This window comes from Mchenga conophoros, linkage group LG23 (assembly GCF_057382185.1).
Source record: "Mchenga conophoros isolate Kocher_MC1m ecotype Shallow Benthic linkage group LG23, M_conophoros_male_GT1.1, whole genome shotgun sequence".
NCBI classification, from domain to species: Eukaryota; Metazoa; Chordata; class Actinopteri; order Cichliformes; family Cichlidae; genus Mchenga; species Mchenga conophoros.
The window spans coordinates 47213410-47235981 of record NC_140547.1 but is presented as its reverse complement, the minus strand read 5'-3'; the positions used below and the strand labels follow the sequence as shown (position 1 = coordinate 47235981).

At 43.3% G+C, this 22572-nt stretch overlaps 2 protein-coding genes across 2 annotated transcripts in view; both read right to left on the bottom strand.

Annotated features, from left to right (window-relative positions):
- The window catches only part of LOC146548168 (ribonuclease inhibitor-like), a 343680-nt gene that overhangs the window by 203068 nt on the left and 118040 nt on the right, over nucleotides 1-22572 (bottom strand). The window contains exons 2-4 of the mRNA XM_085266265.1: nucleotides 9134-9313; nucleotides 6658-6831; nucleotides 2144-2320 (exon numbers count right to left, since the gene is read on the bottom strand). Of these exons, the coding sequence (XP_085122391.1) occupies nucleotides 2144-2320; nucleotides 6658-6831; nucleotides 9134-9309 (527 nt within the window). The 5' untranslated portion in view covers nucleotides 9310-9313. The remainder of the gene's footprint in view (nucleotides 1-2143; nucleotides 2321-6657; nucleotides 6832-9133; nucleotides 9314-22572) is intronic.
- LOC146548177 (protein NLRC3-like) lies at nucleotides 12123-16533 on the bottom strand. The gene is made up of 3 exons (XM_085266192.1): nucleotides 16260-16533; nucleotides 14370-16155; nucleotides 12123-12300 (listed from the first exon to the last, which is right to left on the bottom strand). Exons 1-3 carry the CDS (start codon nucleotides 16531-16533, stop codon nucleotides 12123-12125), a joined length of 2238 nt encoding a protein of 745 aa, XP_085122318.1.

Genomic DNA, 22572 nt, shown 5'->3' with positions numbered 1-22572 from the left:
TCAAGGCCAATATCTGACAAACCACAGCTCTTCAATCTGTATAAAGAATGAAAGATGTAAGTTTATTAGACAAAGTGCTTGAAATCATTCAGTGTTTCATCATCTGTTCAGAGCTGAAGAAGCTTCAGAATGTAGAAGTTTAGAAAATGGAAACTCCAAACAGCTGAAGCCAACAGGAAGCAGCTTCAAACAAACACAACAAGAGAAAAAACTCTGAATGTTTCACATTAAAGTCGTACATTTCTCATAAAAACAGGACAAAGACTTGAAAAAGTCGTGTTTTTCCTTCCAGGAACCACATGGCTTCACTTTTAAAGGTGAAGTGTGACAGAAATGGACATATTTGAAGTCCAACACCTTTTTCCAGTCACATTATTAAAGCAGACAAACTACAAGCTCATTTTCATTCCAACAAGTCATCTTCTGACCTGGACTAACAACACTGGTCTCTATGTGCAGCTGGCTGTGAGACCAGTGCTCAGGGAGCGTCTACAAAGTGCAACACTGAAAGAACATCACACACTCATTTGCTTCCAGCACTTTCACACAAACATCTACTGTCATTATTGTCACCAAACTCTGTGGATCCTTTATTGCAAATTCAAATGGGATCAAATGGTCAGACAAAAGAGGGTTATGAGGAAATATGATGAAATGTTGTGTATTAGCAGCAACTTATTGAATCTTTTTCCTCAGAAACCAAACAAAATGATTGACAAACATGTTTTTACAAACTCAGTGTTGGACTTGGATCAGAAGGATAAGCTGATGTTTAAAGGCATTTGAGTCTCGCTGTATGAGAGTCCAGTTCTTACTCAATATTTATGGATGATGTTCTTTCAGTGTTGCACTTTGTAGACGCTCCCTGAGCCTCACAGCCAGCTGCACATGGACCAGCTGACATTACCCAGCATTAGAGGCGGCTGTAAAAAATTCATGTTCCCATTTAAATGGTTTTAATTTGAATAAAACGATGTTGATTCATTCAATCCTGAATCGATGTTTCATATAAATGTATTTTGCCAGAATCTCAGGTTAAAGCTCACAAACTATTTCAACAAGCAGCAAACAGATAAAACAGTAAATGAGAGCAGCTAAACACACAAAGATGGAAACACAGAGCGTGGATCGTTCACTCGACGGCACGTACACGGACACGCCGTCGGGGCTGAAAGTGGACAGCTCACAGATCCTGAAGCTGCAGGTTTCATCTGTCTCCAACCAAAACTGAGTGAAGCAGCAGCAAAAGAAGATCCAAACTCTGCTTCACGTTTGATCAATATGCTCATGAATTCTCTCTGACTTTGGCTGTTCCTGCCTGCACAGCTCTCTCTCTCTCAGTGTACTCCAAGAACAGCTTCAAACATCTGTTTCTGCATCATTCACTGTTTATTAGCCACCAGTCTGCTGTTGTGTTCAGTGCTGTCGGCCTCTGACAGTAAAGCCTCATTTCTGCTGTTCCATGGAAACTTTTTAAAATGATGACAGATTACAAACTCTCAGCTGTGTCTGTAATCAAACCTCTGTAACTTTGCTTCACTTCAGCAGCATCAGCTCATGTTCACATGTTGCTTCATGGTTTGCTTCAGTTTTTGATCGACTGCAGAATATTTTGAAGGTTATCTGCTATAAAAAGCCAGAAGAGGAAAATCTGCTTCATGTGTTTCTGTTTGATCCTCAGTGACTTTGACACAAAGGCCTCTGCTGTGATGATCACACCTCTGATCAAGTCTCACAGTGTCACAACTGATAAATGATCAGAGTTAGAATATTTCTGACTGTCTGCTGTGTGCCGTGACCTTTGACCTGCTAAAGACAGTCAGCTGTGGATTATTCATTGTTGTGTCTGATACTTAGAACTGTGAGGAAGAAGCTACACAGTTAATCAGGGTCCCCTCTCTCTGAATCAGGAAAGGTGGGCAGGCCGCGTGTGGGCCGCGGGCCATACGTTGAGTATCACTGTTTGAAATGTGAACATTGTTCTGCTGCAGTCAATGGACTAAACCAGAGAAGAAGAAAACAGACTTTACCATGAAGATCCTCAGTGTGGATCAGTATAATATCAGCCTGATGTCTGCAGTTTAGTGTCAGCACAACTTTCACATCATATTCATCTCAGCACAACTAAAACATGCTGACTGACCTCAGAGTTTCAAGTTTACATCCTGGACTCTCCAGGAAACCACACAGATGCTTCACTCCTGAATCCTGCAGCTTGTTGTTGGAGCTCAGGTCCAGCTCTCTCAGATGGGAGGGGTTGGACTTCAGTGCTGCTGCCAGATAATCACAGCTGATCTCTGACAAACCACAGCTCCTCAATCTGTATAAAGAATGAAAGATGTAAGTTTATTAGACAAAGTGCTTGAAATCATTCAGTGTTTCATCATCTGTTCAGAGCTGAAGAAGGTTCAGAATGTAGAAGTTTAGAAAATGGAAACTCCAAACAGCTGAAGCCAACAGGAAGCAGCTTCAAACAAACACAACAAGAGAAAAAACTCTGAATGTTTCACATTAAAGTCGTACATTTCTCATAAAAACAGGACAAAGACTTGAAAAAGTCGTGTTTTTCCTTCCAGGAACCACATGGCTTCACTTTTATAGGTGAAGTGTGACAGAAATGGACATATTTGAAGTCCAACACCTTTTTCCAGTCACATTATTAAAGCAGACAAACTACAAGCTCATTTTCATTCCAACAAGTCATCTTCTGACCTGGACTAACAACACTGGTCTCTATGTGCAGCTGGCTGTGAGACCAGTGCTCAGGGAGCGTCTACAAAGTGCAACACTGAAAGAACATCACACACTCATTTGCTTCCAGCACTTTCACACAAACATCTACTGTCATTATTGTCACCAAACTCTGTGGATCCTTTATTGCAAATTCAAATGGGATCAAATGGTCAGACAAAAGAGGGTTATGAGGAAATATGATGAAATGTTGTGTATTAGCAGCAACTTATTGAATCTTTTTCCTCAGAAACCAAACAAAATGATTGACAAACATGTTTTTACAAACTCAGTGTTGGACTTGGATCAGCAGGATAAGCTGATGTTTAAAGGCATTTGAGTCTCGCTGTATGAGAGTCCAGTTCTTACTCAATATTTATGGATGATGTTCTTTCAGTGTTGCACTTTGTTTGGCACAAAATGAAATTATTTGGCCTCTCAGATGCTTTTAGAGATTCCCAAATGACTGATGATGACATCTCTGGGGTCTGATTGATAGAAAAAAAATCTCTTTGAGACCTTTTGTAACTGACAAACTCTTCATCTGCTAACAACACTGAGTTGAATCTCCATGGCTGATAGTTGGAGCAGGCATCAGGAATACACATTGAAAAAACAAGAGGAGAAATCACCAGAGTCTTATAATCACATTCTGTAACTAAAGGGAGACGTTTTTCTATACAAATATATGTTTTATGGACATTAGAAAAAAAGAGTATTGATGTGAAGCAGGATTATGAAATCTCCACACATCAGCCAGCCCATAATTATCAAGAAAGCTCTGAATGACGCATGCTGAGTTTGGACTAAGTGTACTTTTGTGTGAACTGTGGTCCATAGCAGATAATGAGCAGTTTAGGTCTCCCTCAAAGATGATATTGTGTGATGACATATTGGGGAGCCGCGCAAAGACATTAGTGAAAAATCTGTGATCGTCCCAATTAGAGGCGTAGATATTTGCTAAGATCAAAGGAAAACCATAAACTATATTTTCTGCACTTAAAATCCTGTAATTTTCTCATAAATCGACAGTGCGGCTTATGGATGAATTCTGGTTGTGCTTACTGACCTCGAACCGATTTTATGTGCTACACGGCGCTCAGAAACCTTTCAAAAGATGTTTTGGTACGACTTTGCTCAGCTACGAGGCCGCACCGCTTGATGGATTGTTGGAGCATTACAGCTACGAGGAGCCTCGCGGAGTGATACGTACTCTGCTTCAACGTAATATTACTGTATTGAGTGTGTATAAGGACCATAAATGGCACCTGTAAGAGACACGGTTACAAAGAGGATTTCAAACTCCAGGCTGTCAGTCACGCAGTAGAACCTGGGAACAGAGCAGCTGCTTGTTATTATGCTCAGCGTCTGTTTACATTTTGACTGCACGATTGTGAGCTTTTTGTTATGCACAAAAACAACAGTTTTCTTTTATTTTTGTTTATCTTTGTTCACATGTATACCTATGTGAGATGCTATATGTTAATGACCCTATGCATATTCATGTAACCACAATAAAAGGAGTGCTATGGGGAGCCTGGCTGAGAGTCTGATGGTGGTCAAGTGGTGGAACGACGCTTGGCTCCAGCCAGGTCTCCCTCATGCATGAGTAAACCAGAGAACTTTGGTGCCTTGTGTCTTGCTTTTTGCTGCGTAGCAGATTGTCCTTAACGTTCCAGTGGATAGGTTCAAACTACAAACCTATCACTTTCACTTCAGCTTCACCAACAACAGCACAAGCAGAGCAGCCCACTGCCTGCATGGCTGGGACAGCGCCCCCTGGTGACTGTAAACCACTACAACATGTAGACGGCCGTCTGCAGGCTGGATGTAGCACCACCGCAGAGACGTGCTGCAGCTCTGTTTAGTTACCCAGCTGACAGCAGAGGCTGTAGTTTACTGTTACCAACATGGAAAACTGAAGCTTCACCAGCTGGAGCTACAGAGCTGGAGAACAAAGGAGACTGAGAGGCCAGAATGATGTGGGAGGAAACATCAAGAGCCTGTTTGAAAGGAGACACATGTGGATGCTGTGCCAGTCTGTGGTCTGTCAGAAGTCAGCTGAGTCACACTGCAAGAAGCTGCAGAATCTCAGAGGAGGAGATTTGGAAGTGTTTGTGGGACAAACTGGACTCAAAGAAAGAAGATGTTTGTGAAGTCTTTGGTGGAGGTGAGCAGTGTGAAGCAGAACACATGCAGATGAATCAGGAGGTCAGCATCAGTGTCTCCTTGTGGTGGACGGTAAAAGAATCAGAGCCAACGCTCCCGTCCACCCTCGGCATGAAGCAGTGCTGTTTCTGAAACAGGAGGACAAGTCCAGAGAAGACAGAGGAAGCAAAGATGAGGGTGGGACAGGACAGCAGGACTTCCTTCAGACCTGCAGCTCCATCACACTGCTGTAGGTCCTCTTCATCACACATGTACCTGCAGCCTGTCTTCAAGTCCAGGAGTCACCTCCACACAGTGTAGAAGCCTCCTGTGCAGACCATGGAGTCCAGCCTCTGTCAGGGAAGTCGGCACTAAAGCCTGAAAGACTTCAATCTGTCTCTGCTCCACCCGAGAAAGACCAGCACCGTACTTGTTGTGCATTCAAGGAGGGAACATCAGCGCTGCATCGTGGGAACAACACCGCAGGAACAAAGACACAGCACGGCCGATGAAGGACGAGGACAAAGGAAAGGTGAGTGAGAAGATCCCGGTGGTGTGGACGGACCTGCAGGGGCTCCAAGACTGAGGAGCAGAGACGTCCATGTACCAGCTGAGGATGCTGCAGTGATCCAGGGAGCTCGGTCCAATCTGAGGCCGTGTGAACTACGTGGACCACAGTTTCTTCACAGACTTCAGCCACGTGAACATCTGGAGATCCAACAGTGCACGAGCTGTGAGCCATCAGCTGTTTCTCTCATCAGCTGCTGTAATGAGAGCTGCTGGAATCATCTCGAGCAGCAGGAAATCACTGATGTTGTTTCTAACCAAAGATATGGGACTGAGCTCCGCTGAGCTCCTTCTACTTTCATCCAGATAGAAACTGCTACAGTCTGCTGATTATTGCTTTGCCTCCATCACACGAGCTCTTTATCCTGTTCTTCACTCTCATTGGTTCTTTGTCTGCTTGTTTTTACAACAGTAGTCTTCTGATTGGTCAAAGGAGACAATCAGCTGTGACTAAATGTAGCTCCTACAGCAGTGATGGGAATAACTACTGAAGCTAATCCAGTATCAAAGCTCAGGAATCAGCAGCTCCCACCTCGTTTTCTTTCAACAACTATTTTTAGCTGCTGTGTTTTTGTGTTTCTGCAGACCTCAGACATCCTGCTGCTCTGGACAACTTTTTCATTCTTTTGTATCATTATTTTGCTTTTCTTTTATTATTATGTTATATGTATTAATATGTGAAACACTTATTCTTTGTGTTTTTGCTTTGCTCCTGTCAAACTGCTTTAATAAAATCTGCTGCAGTCTAAACTGTGGACGTTCCCTTTTTAACCCTTTGTGAAACAATAAAGGTTTAAATCTGAGTATTCATCTATGTTAGTGTTTAATGGGTCTAATAGGTTGCTTTGGCCTTTCCCAGTAATATCTTCCCTTGCAGTCTGTGGTCCAGGCTTCTAAAACCATCCCAGGTTAACAAGAACTACAATCTAGAGGAGAGCTGCCATAACAGGTGTGACTGATGAGATCTGACCTGCAACGTTACTCAGGTTTGTTTGTATCAGGACAAGCAGGGAAGCCGCCTGGACGTCAAAGTAGTTAGAGCTGGGCGAGTGTCCTCACCCACATCGGCTTCACAACTCTGCATCATCTACTGAGTAAGACTCAGAGCATCAGAGATTAGAAGGTCTACAAAGAGCTGAACCAGACTTCCTGTATAAAGGTTTTAGTTCCACAGATCGACAGTGTCAGCACAACTAAAACGTGGAGACTGACCTCAGAGTTTCAATTTGATGTTGTGGATTCTCCAGAAGAACACACAGCTGCTTCACTCCTGAATCCTGCAGCTTGTGGTCTCTCAGGTCCACCACTCTGGGATACGAAGGGTTGAGCTTCAGCACTGCTTCCAGATAATCACAGCTGATCTCTGACAAATCACAGCGCTCCAATCTGTATAGAGAATGAAAGATGTAAGTTTATTAGACAAAGTGCATGAAATCATTCAGTGTTTCATCATCTGTTCAGAGCTGAAGAAGGTTCAGAATGTAGAAGTTTAGAAAATGGAAACTCCAAACAGCTGAAGCCAACAGGAAGCAGCTTCAAACAAACACAACAAGAGAAAAAACTCTGAATGTTTCACATTAAAGTCGAACATTTCTAACAAGAGTGTTTTAAAGACAGAGTCACTGATGATCATCTTCTGCCCAGTAAAACTTTGGTTTTCCACATGTGAGTGTTAATGATGCACAAAGACTGTGAGTGCAAAGAGGGAGCGAGGAGGATGACAGAGAGATGGTACAGGAGCATCAAGAACCCGGCGAGGAAATGAGCAGAAGGACTTTGGAGCCTGTTGGATTGAAGCTTTCACAGAGACGTGTTTGACTGGACACCACCAGGACAGACTTTTAATCCCAGGATTTGGATGAGCTTTCTGTCTTTATGGTCACAAATGATGCTGTAACTCTGTGAATGTCCTGGAACTGTCAGCAGTGTGGTTACGTCCTTTTGACCTGAGTTTCCACAGCTCTTATAACAGCAGTGTACATTCAGACTGAGACACGCTTCAGTCTGTATGGACCTGTTTCTGTAGCTGCCACCATCATTCTACGGTCGTGTCCAAATTCATGGGCTGCATCCTCCCGAGGACCCGGCCTTTGCGGTCTACGTGGGCTGGGTCCTCAGAAGGTCGGGTAGGCTGGAAATAAACGGCTGGGGAAATTGGACGGTCTAGCCTTCTGATTAGCGTCACTGCTGTCTCGGTGGAGTTTAATAAACTCAGCCGTCTGCTCCTTGCTATCTAAAATATAACAGGACACTGGCGTAAATTCTCGACCGTCTCATACTTCTGTTTAATCAGTTTTCTGTTTGACGTTTAGTCAGCTCTGTAAAGACCAAGGAGGAACCCACCTGGGGGATTAATAAAGTTTTATTTTATCTAATCTAATCTAATAACTTTAATCTCAGCCAAACCGATTTACTCACGAACAAACAAAACACTGAAAAAAGCCAAACAATAACATTTTGAGGTTGTCTAAGTGACTTATATATCACGTTTAACCTGAGTAGCGAAAGTCCGCAGTGATCTGAAAATGATGTGCCGGGAGTTGTGCCGTTCTCGGCGGCTTCAGTGACCCTCGAGCTCCCGGCGAGCTATCGAGCTGGTGGGTAGCAGACGTCTCCGAAAACGTTGAAGCACTTTTGCAAATATGCGGTATCTTGATAAACCGAGCAGATATTTGATGTTTACACAGCTACTTTCTCGCCTGAAAATATGTTAAAAGTTTATTTTGTGACCGAGAAAGATTAGTATGAGTAATTTTAAAACTTAGTAGCGGCCGCCATTGTTGGAAACTGGAGTTTGGCTGGGCCGCGCTATGAATTCTGGGATATGGTAGGCCACGAAGGACACACCCGACCCATCCTTCAAATTCGGGGAAAAGGAGGACGCATTTGTTGGCTGCATTCGGAGGAGTCTACGAATTTGGACAGCCTTCGACGTGTCGCTGTGACGTAATCGGTCTACAAATGCGGCCTCAGGAGGATGCAGCCCATGAATTTGGACACGACCTACATGTTTGTACATCAGCTTATCAAATACTGTCTGCTGTCTTCATTTATTACTCTTCACCTGCTTCACTGTCACTGTGTGGGCGGAGCAGCCTGAGCCCTGCCCACACAGACACAGCTCCTCTCTGGAGCAAAACTTCTGCTTCATCTCCGCCTCTTTTCTTCATCCTCCACCTCTCTTTTCTCTTCTTCGGTGTTCTGCAGCCACAGAGCCTCACAGCCATTAGCACGCCCATACCTGAGCAGCTAGCATTACCCAGCATGCCGTGCAGCAGTGTCAGTTTGTAAATGTGCAAGAATTCCTGCTCCAAACTGTTTCACAGAGTGCTGTGTGCCGTGACCTTTGACCTGCTAAAGACAGTCAGCTGTGGATTATTCATTGTTGTGTCTGATACTTAGAACTGTGAGGAAGAAGCTACACAGTTAATCAGGGTCCCCTCTCTCTGAATCAGGAAAGGTGGGCAGGCCGCGTGTGGGCCGCGGGCCATACGTTGAGTATCACTGTTTGAAATGTGAACATTGTTCTGCTGCAGTCAATGGACTAAACCAGAGAAGAAGAAAACAGACTTTACCATGAAGATCCTCAGTGTGGATCAGTATAATATCAGCCTGATGTCTGCAGTTTAGTGTCAGCACAACTTTCACATCATATTCATCTCAGCACAACTAAAACATGCTGACTGACCTCAGAGTTTCAAATCGACATCGTGGATTCTCCCGAAAACCACACAGATGCTTCACTCCTGAACCCTTCAGGTTGCTGTAGGTTCCACTCAGGTCCACCTCTGTGGGATACGAGGGGTTGGACTTCAGTGCTGCTGCCAGATAATCAAGGCCAATATCTGACAAACCACAGTCCATCAATCTGTATAAAGAACGAAAGATGTAAGTTTATTAGACAAAGTGCTTGAAATCATTCAGTGTTTCATCATCTGTTCAGAGCTGAAGAAGGTTCAGAATGTAGAAGTTTAGAAAATGGAAACTCCAAACAGCTGAAGCCAACAGGAAGCAGCTTCAAACAAACACAACAAGAGAAAAAACTCTGAATGTTTCACATTAAAGTCGTACATGTCTCATAAAAACAGGACAAAGACTTGAAAAAGTCGTGTTTTTCCTTCCAGGAACCACATGGCTTCACTTTTAAAGGTGAAGTGTGACAGAAATGGACATATTTGAAGTCCAACACCTTTTTCCAGTCACATTATTAAAGCAGACAAACTACAAGCTCATTTTCATTCCAACAAGTCATCTTCTGACCTGGACTAACAACACTGGTCTCTATGTGCAGCTGGCTGTGAGACCAGTGCTCAGGGAGCGTCTACAAAGTGCAACACTGAAAGAACATCACACACTCATTTGCTTCCAGCACTTTCACACAATCATCTACTGTCATCATTCATGTTCCTGCTCCTCTGGATTCACACGGAGCCTCTGCTCATGCCGTTGCCATGGTGAATCATAGTATGTGGCTCCATAACTCAGACTGAGCATGCTCAGAGCTGATTGGCCCGACTCTGATCAGCTGATCTAGAAGAGGAAACTCTGCTATATGTACATTATTACATCTACACCTGAATCACAACACTCACACAAATATATCAACTGTGTTTAATATTTTGGCACGTAGATCATTTATGTGCTTCAGCTCTTCTTACATTTTACCACCAACATGTTTCAAAAGGAGCAGCTTTTACTTTGAAGGCCAGCTGTCTGTGTTTCTTGTTTTCATTGTTGGATAATGAAATAAGTCGATGCTTCAGTGCTTTGAATTAGGAGTGGGTTTTAATAATCGATTCATCGATTAAAATCGATTCTGGCTTGGATAACGTGATATTGATTAATTAAAATCCTGAATCAATTTTATAATATTAATTTATTTTGCCCGAAATGTCAGAATCTCAGGTTAAACCTCACAAAACTTTAACAACCACCAAACAGCTGAAACAGTAAATGAGAGCAGGAACACGGATTCTGCACAGAGACGTAAACACAAAGCTCGGACCCGCCGACACATCAGAATCAGTGAGATGTCGCCTTTCTCACTGACGGCACAGACACGGTCGGGGCTGAAAGCCGACAGCTCGCCGATTCTGATGTTTCGGCGGGTCCACGCTTTGTGTTTACGTCCTTTTTGCGCTCGATTCTGAAGCTGTTAGTTTTATCTCTCTACAAACAATATTGACTGAACCAGCAGCAAAAGAAGATCCAAACTACGCTTCACATAAACATCGTCATGAACTCACTCTGACTTTTGCTGTTTTGCTTCCACCACAATAAAATCACACTTCATGCACAGCTCTCTCTCTCTCTCTCTCTCTCTCTCTCTCACACAGTTTCCCGTCTAAAAATCTGTTTTCTGCATTATTCGCTTGCTTGTTACGCACAAGTCTACCGTTGTTTACAGCGCTGTCGGCCGCTGTTTTTTTCCTTTTACTTGCTTTCGAAAAGAAAACCTAATTTCTGCTGTTCAATACTGAACAAATTTAAACTTTTTAAAATTATGCAAATTGCAAAACGCTCAGTTGTGTCTTTAACAAAAACACTGTAACTTTGCTCTGCTTCACTTCAGCAGCATCAGGTAATGTTCATGTGTTGATTCATGGTTTTCTTTCGTTTTTGATCTACTGCAGAATATTTCTATAAAATCCCAGAACAGGAAAATCACCTTCATGTTCTTCCGTGTTTTATCTTCAGCTACGTTGACACAAAGGCCTCTGCTGTGATGCTCACACATTTGATAAAGTCTCGAAAGTGCCAGCTTCCCTTTTATAGACACAAAAATATGTAAATGTACTGAATTATAATATTTCTGTCTGAGGCAAAATTTCCCAGATTCCAATCGAATTGAATCGAACTGAACATTTCCTCCTCACTGTATTAAACTCTGTAAATGAACTGAGAACTATTTCTACATTTGAAACTATGGATTCATTTTCCCGTTCACTTCTGTACGTTAGTGTATAAATGAATGTTAGACTGGGCTCCATGGAAACACTTGGACTGGTCTCAGCTGCCTTCTTTCTGTAGTCCTTTCTCTTCTCCAGCTTCTGTTTGAAATCCTCTCACAGAGCCTGAAACCTGCTTTGCTGTCATGTGTGGGCCTGTGTTCCTCTGCTTTAACACAAACCTCACCACAGCAGCTGTGTGGGTCGTCTCTGTAGCAGCCCGATCAGCTTCTGATACATGAACATCATCACAGCTCCTAACTTCACCTTTATTAGCTTTGACATTCATGTCTTTCTTTTCTCTGTCTGTTTCCACACAAGCTCAAAGTCTCTGCAGCCTGTTTTTATCTGCTATCATCAGATCTCCAACAGCCTCATTCACATCCCTCACACACTCTACAGCCTCACCAGTACTGACTTCATCTTCACTGACTGATGGAGCACAACATGAACCTGTGGAGGCTAAAAAGCTGTCCTGTCAAACATCTCCCCGTCACCACTGCACTTCTGTCAGCCTTTAAATGAACGCTGCTCAAGTCTGTCACTTCTATTTGGAGCCAAGAGGAAAAACTGTTGTTCAGTCGTTTGGAAAGACACAACATTTCTGAAAGCACTCAAAGACACATTTCTCTTCAGACACATCCTGAACATTTAGGAACTAAAGAAAGTTTCAAACATCAATCAAAGATCTGAAATATAGAAAAACAACAACAGCTGCAGTCAGTGAACTCACCTCAGAGTCTCCAGTCGACAGTTTGGACTCTCCAGTCCAGCACACAGAAGCTTCACTGCTGAATCCTGCAGCTCGTTGTTACTCATCTCCAGCTCTGTCAGATGGGAGGGGATGGACTTCAGAGCCGAGGCCACAACTTCACAATGAGTCCCTGAGAGTCCACAGTCAGCCAGTCTGTGATCATAGAAAATATAAAATGTGTTATTATAAAAGCAGAAAGTCTGCATTATAAACACAGACTGAATGTATATGAAGACAAAACAGAGTGAGGTCATAATCTGATGAACATCTGCTCTTCACATCTGTGCTTCAGCTCCTCTTACTGTGTTTGACATGACACAACGATTGAGTCTCTCTCAGACCTGCAGACTTTTAATGAGAATCTTTGTTTGGCTTTAATCTGCAGATGAAGGAGGAAGATGGTGTCACATTTAGGCTTCCATAATGTCCACAGTCTGTCAGTGAGATCTGATCCAGAGTCAGAGTGAAGACACACATGTGGACTGTTTCCTGTCTTGAATCCAGAACATTTTGAATGAGCTCAGCTCAGTGAAGAGTTCCAGCTGGAAAGACGATCTCTGTTTGCTACCTGCTGCTGTCAGGTACGACTGTTCACGTCCACACTCAGGAAAAATCTGCTGACTGTCACCAAACGGAGCAGAAATCTCATCACTGGACAATAATGATGAATGAACTCAGAGCTGCTGATATCACATCTGATTTCAGGGGAACTAAACACAGAAATGATTGGCTCCTTTTAGCTTTCTGAGCCATTAGTCTGCAGGTTTATCACTAGTTGGCAGAAACAGACTTGTATTAATGTTCAGCGCTTCAGTGTTTATGACTCCAGATCCAGGTGACAGCAAGTCAAAATGATGTTACCTGTCTGTGTCCAGCAGCAGCCTTTGAATATTGTTATAAACTCACATGGATCAGTTTGTCTTTGATTGGTTTGTAAAGTTCAAATTCATTTATATTCATCAACTCTAAATGAAAAATGTTTTTCTTCTTCTATGTTTATTATTAGAGTAACAAATTCTTATAGTTTCCTGTTGTTGAGAATTTCAGTGTAAAACCACTCGACCTGTGCATCACTGCACACTGTGAAAGTATTACTGCAGTTTAATCTATAATCCTAATCAGTGTGTTTACTGGACTGTAGTCAGACCTCCGTTATACCAAAGGAAACACTGAACGTCTTCAAAGTCACAATAAATTTATAATAAATGCTAATAAATACTGGAGTGTTAGAAAAGATGCTTCCAGCGTGTTTGTCTTTGATAGGGTTTATTCTGTTCGTCTATTGTCTGACCACTTGGGGGCGCTTTTGTCTCTTTTGCTCTGAGCCTTGGGTTTATTCAAACTGATTTTAATAAACTATTTTCTGCAAGTTGAAGCTTCATCTCCATCTCCAGTGGTTGTTGCATATTTTATGACTATATTAGTAACAGTCAGAGAGTTTAGAGTAAATTAGATCTTCACGTTTGATTTTTGACACAACATAAATGGTGAGCCAGTGTCAGAGGAAGTGACAGCATCCACCGAGGACCAGGGGGAGTGGGAGGACTGGGGGACCAGGCCAACAAAAAGGTGATCACTGATACAGGTCAGCAAACATTTGCTCATTTGGTGTCTTAGAGCAGACTCCGCCCAGCTTTGTCGTCCATGGTTGCTCTTTCAAAGGAATCTAGTTACATATTATTTTACTTAATGATCTACTGACACCACTGACTATGCAGGACAACCCCACGTCTGGAGCCAGTGCACATGTGCAGTTCAATTCCTGGGCAGGTTCTGAAGATGGCCGAGCTGTCGAGGACAAAGTTACTAATGTGAAGCTAATGTGGTTAATCAAGATCTTCATAACTATGTGGAGCAGAGTGTGCTTTCACCGTGGAGAAATCACACTGAAGAACTCGGCACACATTTTGGGGGCCTTTCTGTTTGTTGCTACAATCTGCAAATTTCATTAAAAGTTTAATAAACTATCATCTGGTCTTTATTTTTAGTTAGCACATACCTTAAAAACTCTAAGCTGTAAGCTAATGATAGTTATATAACAGCAGATGCATGCTGGTGCAATAAGCTGTATGTTTTATTTTTGATCTGATTAGTCAAATAATCACAAAAGTAATCGTTTGTGGCAGCCCTAGTGTGACCTCAAATAAGAAATGATTGCAGTTTATGACTGAGTAACTAAACTATCACCAACTGATAATATTAATGATCACATCTGGACTCACCGAGCCTTTCTGCAGTTCCTCACAGCTGGAATCAGTCTCAGTCGTCCGTCCTCTGATGTGTTGTACTTCTTCAGGTCCAACTCATCCAGAACCACCTCTGACATCTGCAGCATGAAGGCCAGAGCTGAGCAGTGGATCTCAGAGAGTTTCTTTGATTTGTTCTCTGACTTCAGGAACTCTTGGATCTCCTGAGATAATAAGATGTCGTTCATCTCCATCAGACAGTGGAAGATGTTGATGCTTCTGTCAGGAGAGGATTTTGTCTTCCTTTCTTTTAGATTCTTGATGACTCTCTGGATGGTTTCTGGACTGTTCTCTGTCTGACCCAGCAGACCTCCTAAGAGTCTCTGGTTGGACTCCAGACAGAGGCCATGAAGGAAGCGAACAAACAGGTCCAGATGACCATTTTTACTCCTGAAGGATTTTATTAGTGTTTCCATCAAAAAATTGTCCAGAGATGACTCTCTGTATTTTTTTCCCAGGAAGTCCTTCAGCACCTCTGACTTCCTGTTGGTGAAACAGTGGAACATGTAGACTGCAGCCAGAAACTCCTGGATGCTCAGATGAACAAAGCAGTAGACTGGTTTCTGGAAGATCACACACTCTCTTTTGAAGATCTCTGTACAAACTCCTGAGTACACCGAGGCCTCTGTCACATCCAGACCACACTGCTCCAGGTCTTCTTGGTAGAACATGATGTTTCCTTTCTCCAGATGTTCAAACGCCAGCCTCCCCAGCTTCAGAAGAACTTCCCTGTCAGCCTCCGTCAGCTCCTGTGGACTCGTCTCATGTCCCTCGTGGTACTTGTTCTTCTTCCTCTTTGTCTGAACCAGCAGGAAGTGTGAGTACATGTCAGTCAGGGTCTTGGGCAGCTCTCCTCTCTGCTCTGTAGTCAACATGTGCTCCAGAACTGTAGCAGTGATCCAGCAGAAGACTGGGATTCTACACATGATGTGGAGGCTCCTGGATGTCTTCATGTGGGAGATGATTCTGCTGGACAGCTCTTCATCACTGAATCTCCTCCTGAAGTACTCCTCCTTCTGGGCGTCAGTGAAGCCTCGTACTTCTGTTAGCCTGTCAACACATGTAGGAGGGATCTGATTGGCTGCTGCAGGTCGGGAAGTTATCCAGACGAGAGCCGAGGGAAGCAGATTCCCCTGGATGAGGTTTGTCAGCAGCTGGCTGACTGATGACTTCTGTGTGACATCAGACAGCAGCTTCCTGTTGGTGAAATCCAATGAAAGTCTGCTTTCATCCAGGCCGTCAAAGATGAACAAAAGCTGAGAGACAGCCAGCTTCTCTGCTGTGACCTTCTGTAGTGTTGGATGGAAAACATGGAGCAGCTCCAGAAGACTGTACTGCTCCTCTCTGATCAGGTTCAGCTCCCTGAATGAAAGCAGAACCACCACACTGACATGTTGGTTCTCCAAGCCCTCTGCCCAGTCCAGAGTGAACTTCTGCACTGAGAAGGTTTTTCCAACACCAGCCACGCCGTTGGTCAGAACCACTCTGATGGGTCTCTGTTGGTCAGGTAAGGCTTTAAAGATGTCCTGGCACCTGATTGGAGTGTCATGGAGGGCGTCCATCTTGGAAGCTGTCTCCAGCTGCCTCACCTCATGTTGGCTATGAACCTCTTCACTCTGTCCCTCTGTGATGTAGAGCTCAGTGTAGATCCTGTTGAGGAGGGTTCTACTTCCTGTTTCATCACTTCCTTCAGTCACACGTTCACATCTCCTCCTCAGACTGATCTTATGTTTATCTAAAACCTCCTGCAGACCAACATCTGCTGAAAGAAAGAAAAACAGAAAGAAAACTCTTCAATGTCTGAACAACAACAAGAAGTCCAGTTTTCAGAAATGAGTCCATCAGCAGACAGATGTTCAGTCTTACTTTGTACACAGCTGCTCTGACTGGCTGTCTGCAGTCCAGCTCTGCTTCTGGATCTTTCTCCACATTGGGGACAGGACCAGTCTCCTGATGAAGCAGACTGGTCCCTGTATGAGGAGATGCACTGTCTGCAGAACCAGTGTCCACAGCTGGTAGAGACTGGATCCTTCAGGACGTCCTGACACAAAGCACAGCAGGACAGCTGCTCCTCCTCACAGACACCACTCCTCTTCCTCTTCCTCCCTCTGTGAACACATTTCTTTATCACTAAAATCATTGACTGTCAGTGACAAACATCCAGATTTGATGACACTGTGCAGAAGCTCTGATGGTCACAGAGAAAAGTCAAAGTGGAGAAACTTGTGTTTGAGTTCAGATTCCAAGTTTCCTTTGCTGTTCCTGCCTGTCTTATTAAACACAGAGTGATCAGCCTACAAACTCCGCAGTAAAAGCCTTCATCACAGAGCTGATTATGTCCTTCACTGGATGTACTGGAAGTTTGGGATCCATCACTTTCAACTGACCTTTGACCTCCTCTAAAAACTGTGGTGGAGCAGCGGTGTCACATTCAGAGCTTTCAGCTTTATTTTGAAAGAGTTCAGTCATCAGGAAGTGAACTTCTGGGTTCTGATTTCCTTTCTATTCTTTTACAGAAGTGAAGAAGAAGAACTAAAAGCTTTGAAATGATCTGAGTGATATTTTTGAACATTGCCACCAAATTGAGTTCAGCCTCCAGCAGTAACTTTGTTTCATGATGCCTCCCTGATGATGTGATGTTTGATTACAAACCTGTTTATGTGTTAGACATTAATCACATGAACACAGGCAGAAAAAAGAAGCCAATGAAACAAATGACAGAAACGTGTTCATTCACTGCCATGATCCATATTTGATATGTACAGATGTTTGTAAAGAACACGTGTGCAGCGCTTTGTTCTGAGTATCTGCTGTCAGCACACAGTGCAGCAATAACTACAACCACACGTTTCTGTAGATCCTGAACATCAGCCTGGAGGAATCTGACCTCAGGTCTGCACACAGAGGAGCTTCACCTCTGGGATGATGCTGGCGTCAGCTCCTTCTACAATCAGGCAGAAGCTTCTGCACCATCAGGACACAAACAGAGAGGAGCTTCTATCCTCAGACCATCCAAGTCCTAAATCAGAACATGCTCCCCTCATAGCATCACCATCAGGGTTTAAACAGGACCTTACATCATGTTCTTGTCTCACTGTCATATTTCAGATCATACCTGATTCATTATGACGTCACACGCTGCTACACTGATCCTGCTGCTTCATTACTGCTGATATTACTCTGCTCACTCTGTTCAGTTACTCTGTTTACATCACTTTGCTCATTTGCTTTGTTCTGCTTGCACTGCTCTGTCAGTACATGCTGTGCTAATGTGGCACAAAGCACTTTAACATTACATCTGCACAATGTTTCATTATTTCATTTAATGATTGTTTCTAATGTTTTGTCCAGTCACAGGAGCAGCTCAGCACATTTCACTGTGTTGTACGTGTATGACGATGCCTGTGACAAATAAACAGCCTCGGACTCTTCAATCTTCTGCATTTCTTTGGAGATCAGCTCAGTGGCCTGTTGAGACCATCTTTCTATTTCTGATGACTCAGTTCAGATTATTATCCTGATACTTTCTTTTAAAATGTGATGAAATCATTTATCTGATGTTCTGACACAAATACACCAAAACAATCCCAAACAGCACAAACCACCACGTTACACACAGTGTAATAAAAATACAGGCAACTACAAATAAAAACACTTTAAAAATATAAACTAAAATTACAAAGTGGTCACAGAATTTCAAACACCTGTAAATGAGTCAGCAGCTCTCTTACATGGTCAGCTGAGCTCCATGACTGAAGAACATTGTTGCTGCAGGTTCATCACTGAAGTTTGGAGGAACTATTTCTTTGGACCAGTCACTCCTCACAGACACACAGCTGGATACTGGAGACTGTGACCTCTGACCTCTGCAAACACAAACACATCACATGAATTACTGATTAATCTGTTTAAAATCTTTTAAGCAGCTGCAAACACACAAACTGGATGATGTGATGGTTTCTGTCAGTAATAGTTGTCTCAGATTAGAGTACAGACGGCTGCAGAGACGTTCACAGCAACAGAGCAGAAATCATTACCTTGGATTGCATTACTACTACGATTGATACTAGCATTATCGTACCCGGACCACCATTAGGAATCATTTATGATGTCACTGGTAGAACACATTTATAGAAACAACCTTTGAACTCTGACTTAGCAGCTCTCTTACATGGTCAGCTGAGCTCCATGATTGAAGAACATTGTTGCTGCAGGTTCATCACTGAAGGCTGGAGGTTTGTCTTTGGACCAGTCACTCCTCACAGACACACAGCTGGATGCTGGAGACTGTGACCTCTGACCTCTGCAAACACAACCACATTGCATTCATTTCACATCAATTAGTACACCACAACAGGCATGCAAGAAACACAGTATGAAGGCAAACTTCTGGCTTCAATAACATTCAACAGGTCAGGTGGAAACTTTTCTCAGATTTGATTCATGTTTTTATAGAACGATCCAGCTAAAAAAAAATACCATTAGGTCAGGGGTCAGCAACCTTCAGGACCCAAAGAGCCATTTGGAGCCAGTTTCCACGCAAAAGAAAACACTGGGAGCCACAAATACTTTTTGACATCTAGAATGAAGATAACACTGTATATACTGTTTTTTACCTTTATGCTTTGTGTGAACAACTAAGGTGTGTTGCTTATGAAATCCATGAAGTGCTACAGAGAAAATTACATGTTATTTATGTAATGAACACATTTGAACTCTTACAGAAATATAACAAAAGACCCCTGCATTACTGTTAGTCAATGTTGCAACTGAACTGAAAAACAAAAGATTTTGGTCAGGTCCAAAGAAACAAAGTCACTATTAATACAACACAACCCCCCCAAAAAGAGCCATGTAGACCCCGGGCTCTATGGGTCTTGTGCTCGGAGCTTGTTCCTGTGCTGCCATGATTAGTGCCTCTGTGCTGTCTTTCAGTCCAGCTTTGTTCAGCCACTGGTAGGATTTCTGGATGTCAGCCACTTCCTCTGCCTGCTGGTGGTGCAAACTGTGTTGTTCTGAGTTTCATTGGACGTCTTTGTCCAAAGCACCAGACAAAGGGCAAAGTAGATGCATTTGCATCAGCAGGAAAATACACCCCAAACTAGCATCATCATTATACAACTTTAACAACTGCCACTAAATGATACTTCATACACAGACCAGTGTTAGGTTAAGTTATGATGTCACTGGCAGAACATTTATAGAAACAACCTTTGAACTCTGAGTCAGCAGCTCTCTTACATGGTCAGCTGAGCTCCATGATTGAAGAACATTGTTGCTGCAGGTTCATCACTGAAGAGTGGAGGTCTGTCTTTGGACCAGTCACTCCTCACAGACACACAGCTGGATGCTGCAGATGCTGCTCCGTCCTCTTCCTCCATCTTCTTGATGTCAGGGTGGAGTTAGTCTGAGAGGTAAACACACACACTCAGAGGTGCTGTTGTACTGGAAGCATCACACTGACGGCTTTCTAATGTTGGAGCTTTGGCCCTAAAGTCCAAACCAGTTATTTTAGAGGCTCAAAGTCTTTAAAAAACACCAAAACCATCACATTATTTAATAAGTACATGATCAGGTGGATGAAGGAACTCAGTGTGTTTGGGATCATCATCATGGTGAGGAGCCCACATGTTACGGCTCCTTTGGAGAGAAGCTGAGGATCACTGCAGGAAGTGAGCTCATGAAACCAAACTGCTGTTTGTGAGCAGCATGACTCTGTTATTGGACCTGCTCTGTGTTCTACATATGATCAATACTTCAAATATCTGTAAACATCTCATCTTATATTTGTTGCACTTGGTCACATCTGTCTTTAAAAATAGATTTTTAATGTCACTGAGAGTTCTTTTCTACCTTTATTGATTTATTTTGGAATAAATTAAATATAAAGGTGCCAAAAACTGCCTGCAGCTTCTGCTCTGTGACAGGAAACTACTGTCAGGCTCAAAATGACTTCAGATTATTCATCACAGAGTGTTTATAGATCACAGGACACGTTACAGTTTTACTGTTGATGTTTTAGTTAAAAAGAATGACGTGATAAGATCTTACTGTGAATCTGCGCGCTCATTGGCTAATACCCTGAGACTGACAGGTGGTTATCCAATCAGCGTGCGGCCTCACACGGACATAAAACTCTTAAAGTTTGTTTCTGAAGGGATTTTCAGATCAGACCTGATGTTTCTGCCTACAGCCTGTTTACCGATATAATCAATATCAGACATCAGAGCAACAGAAACCTCGGTGATCAGGACGCCGGGACTGAGAACAGGAAGTGGCTCAAACGTCGCACTTTCATAAAGGCTGTATCCCAATTCAGGGTCTGTAGCCTTAAAGGCTGCATTTTAAGGCCGATTACGTCACAGTGGCGCACCGAAGGCTTTCCCAATTCAAAGGCTGCTCGAAATGCGTCCTTCACAAAGATGTCTAAAATATGTTCTCCTTCATTTCTGTCAAACAAAGCTGTGTGAAACGTTTCCAGCTGTTAGTATCATGGTTGCTAGGCAACCGGGGCAGCGCGACGGAGGCTAGACCGCCCATTTCACAAGCCTCGTACTTCCGGCCTTAGCGGTCCTTGAGTACGTGGCCCTTGAGGACCGTTGAGGCTGCAGAACCTGAATTGTACGGAGCCCCTCTGATGACATGGCCCAAAAATAAATAAATTGTGGCCACAAAATACTATTTCGTGCCCTCGAAATACTATTTTCGAGGGCACGAAATAGGTATAACGTGCGCATGAAATGCTAATTTGTGGGCATGAAATGGGTATAACGTGGCAATGAATTACTCATTTGTGGCAACGAAATAGATAACGTGCGCACATCATATTGATACAATTCCTGGACAGCTGCGTAGAGACATAAGCATGAGAGCAGGCTAAACCTATACACCGTGGACAGAGACGGTATGAGTGAGTTTTATTTTAGGCTGGGAATGAGCTACAATGCATTTTGAAAAGCCTGCAATGCAAGGAACCATTATTACGGAGAGACATTTAAACAGGATACTGAGAGCCCAGTTGCTTTACAGGACCTGGACGCCGGGATAGATTTTATTGTCAACCAACTGCAAGGGCCTGGGAAGGATCACGGTTATTGGTCAAGTGTTTCGTGCCCACAAATTAGCATTTCGTGTGCATGTTATACATATTTCGTGGGCACAAATAAGTATTTCGTGGGCACGTTATACGACTCTCGACTCTCTTTATGACACATACACACACAGACACACACACAGACACTTGTTTTCAGATTTTAGTGAGGACACCAAAAAGCCTCAAAAATATCCTCAAACTCGTGGGGACGGCCATTTTGTGGGACTCTATCCCCACAAGTATAGTTACATACCAACTCTTTGTCCTCACAAAGATGTCTAAACAGGTACACACACACACACACACACAGACACACACAAACAGGTTTGTCAGGTTCCTCGGCTCGTTCTCTGCGTTCAGTCCATTGAAGGTGATTATTGAGCCAATCACAGCTACAGAGCTCACTGTGACTCTTCTTCTTCTCTCTACAGTCACACAAACAAACACACTCAGAGACTCTGACAGCAAAACTACAACAATGTGGTGTTAACACTCACCCTGCCTCAGCTCCACCGTCCTCCTGCTGCTCTGACGGAGGCTCAGCTGTTTCTCTTCCTGTTCCCACCTGCTCGGGTGGCTCCTCCCCTCTGCAGTTACAGGAAATCAGGTGTGTGTGTCTCTTGTTGAGACTGGTTCTTCCTGCTCTCTATCATCACATTGGGTGTTTCCAAATTCAGGGAGAGGATGCTTCGAATGCCACATTTGTAGGAAATTGTATCACATGGACGCGACGAAGGCTGTTCAAATTTGAAGTCTTCCAAATGCGTCCTTCATTTCCCTGAATTTGAAGGATGGGTCAGGTGTGTCCTTTGTGGCCCAACATATCCCAGGATTCATTGCGGGCCATACAGGAGATATTTTTCTGATAATGATAGTGATCGAAGTGGGAGTTAATGCAGGAGACGAACACTTTCAAATGTAAGTATATGAAAATCTGGTGGTGCAAAAGTTTTTATAGCGGGTGTGTTGTTAGGCTCTGGGCATCTGCATAGACATGTTCTTTTTTTGAGAATGTGAGGACAAACTTGAAAGAGAGACACTGTGAGAGTGGACACATCCACACTGCTGCTGCATCTGTGCTCACCA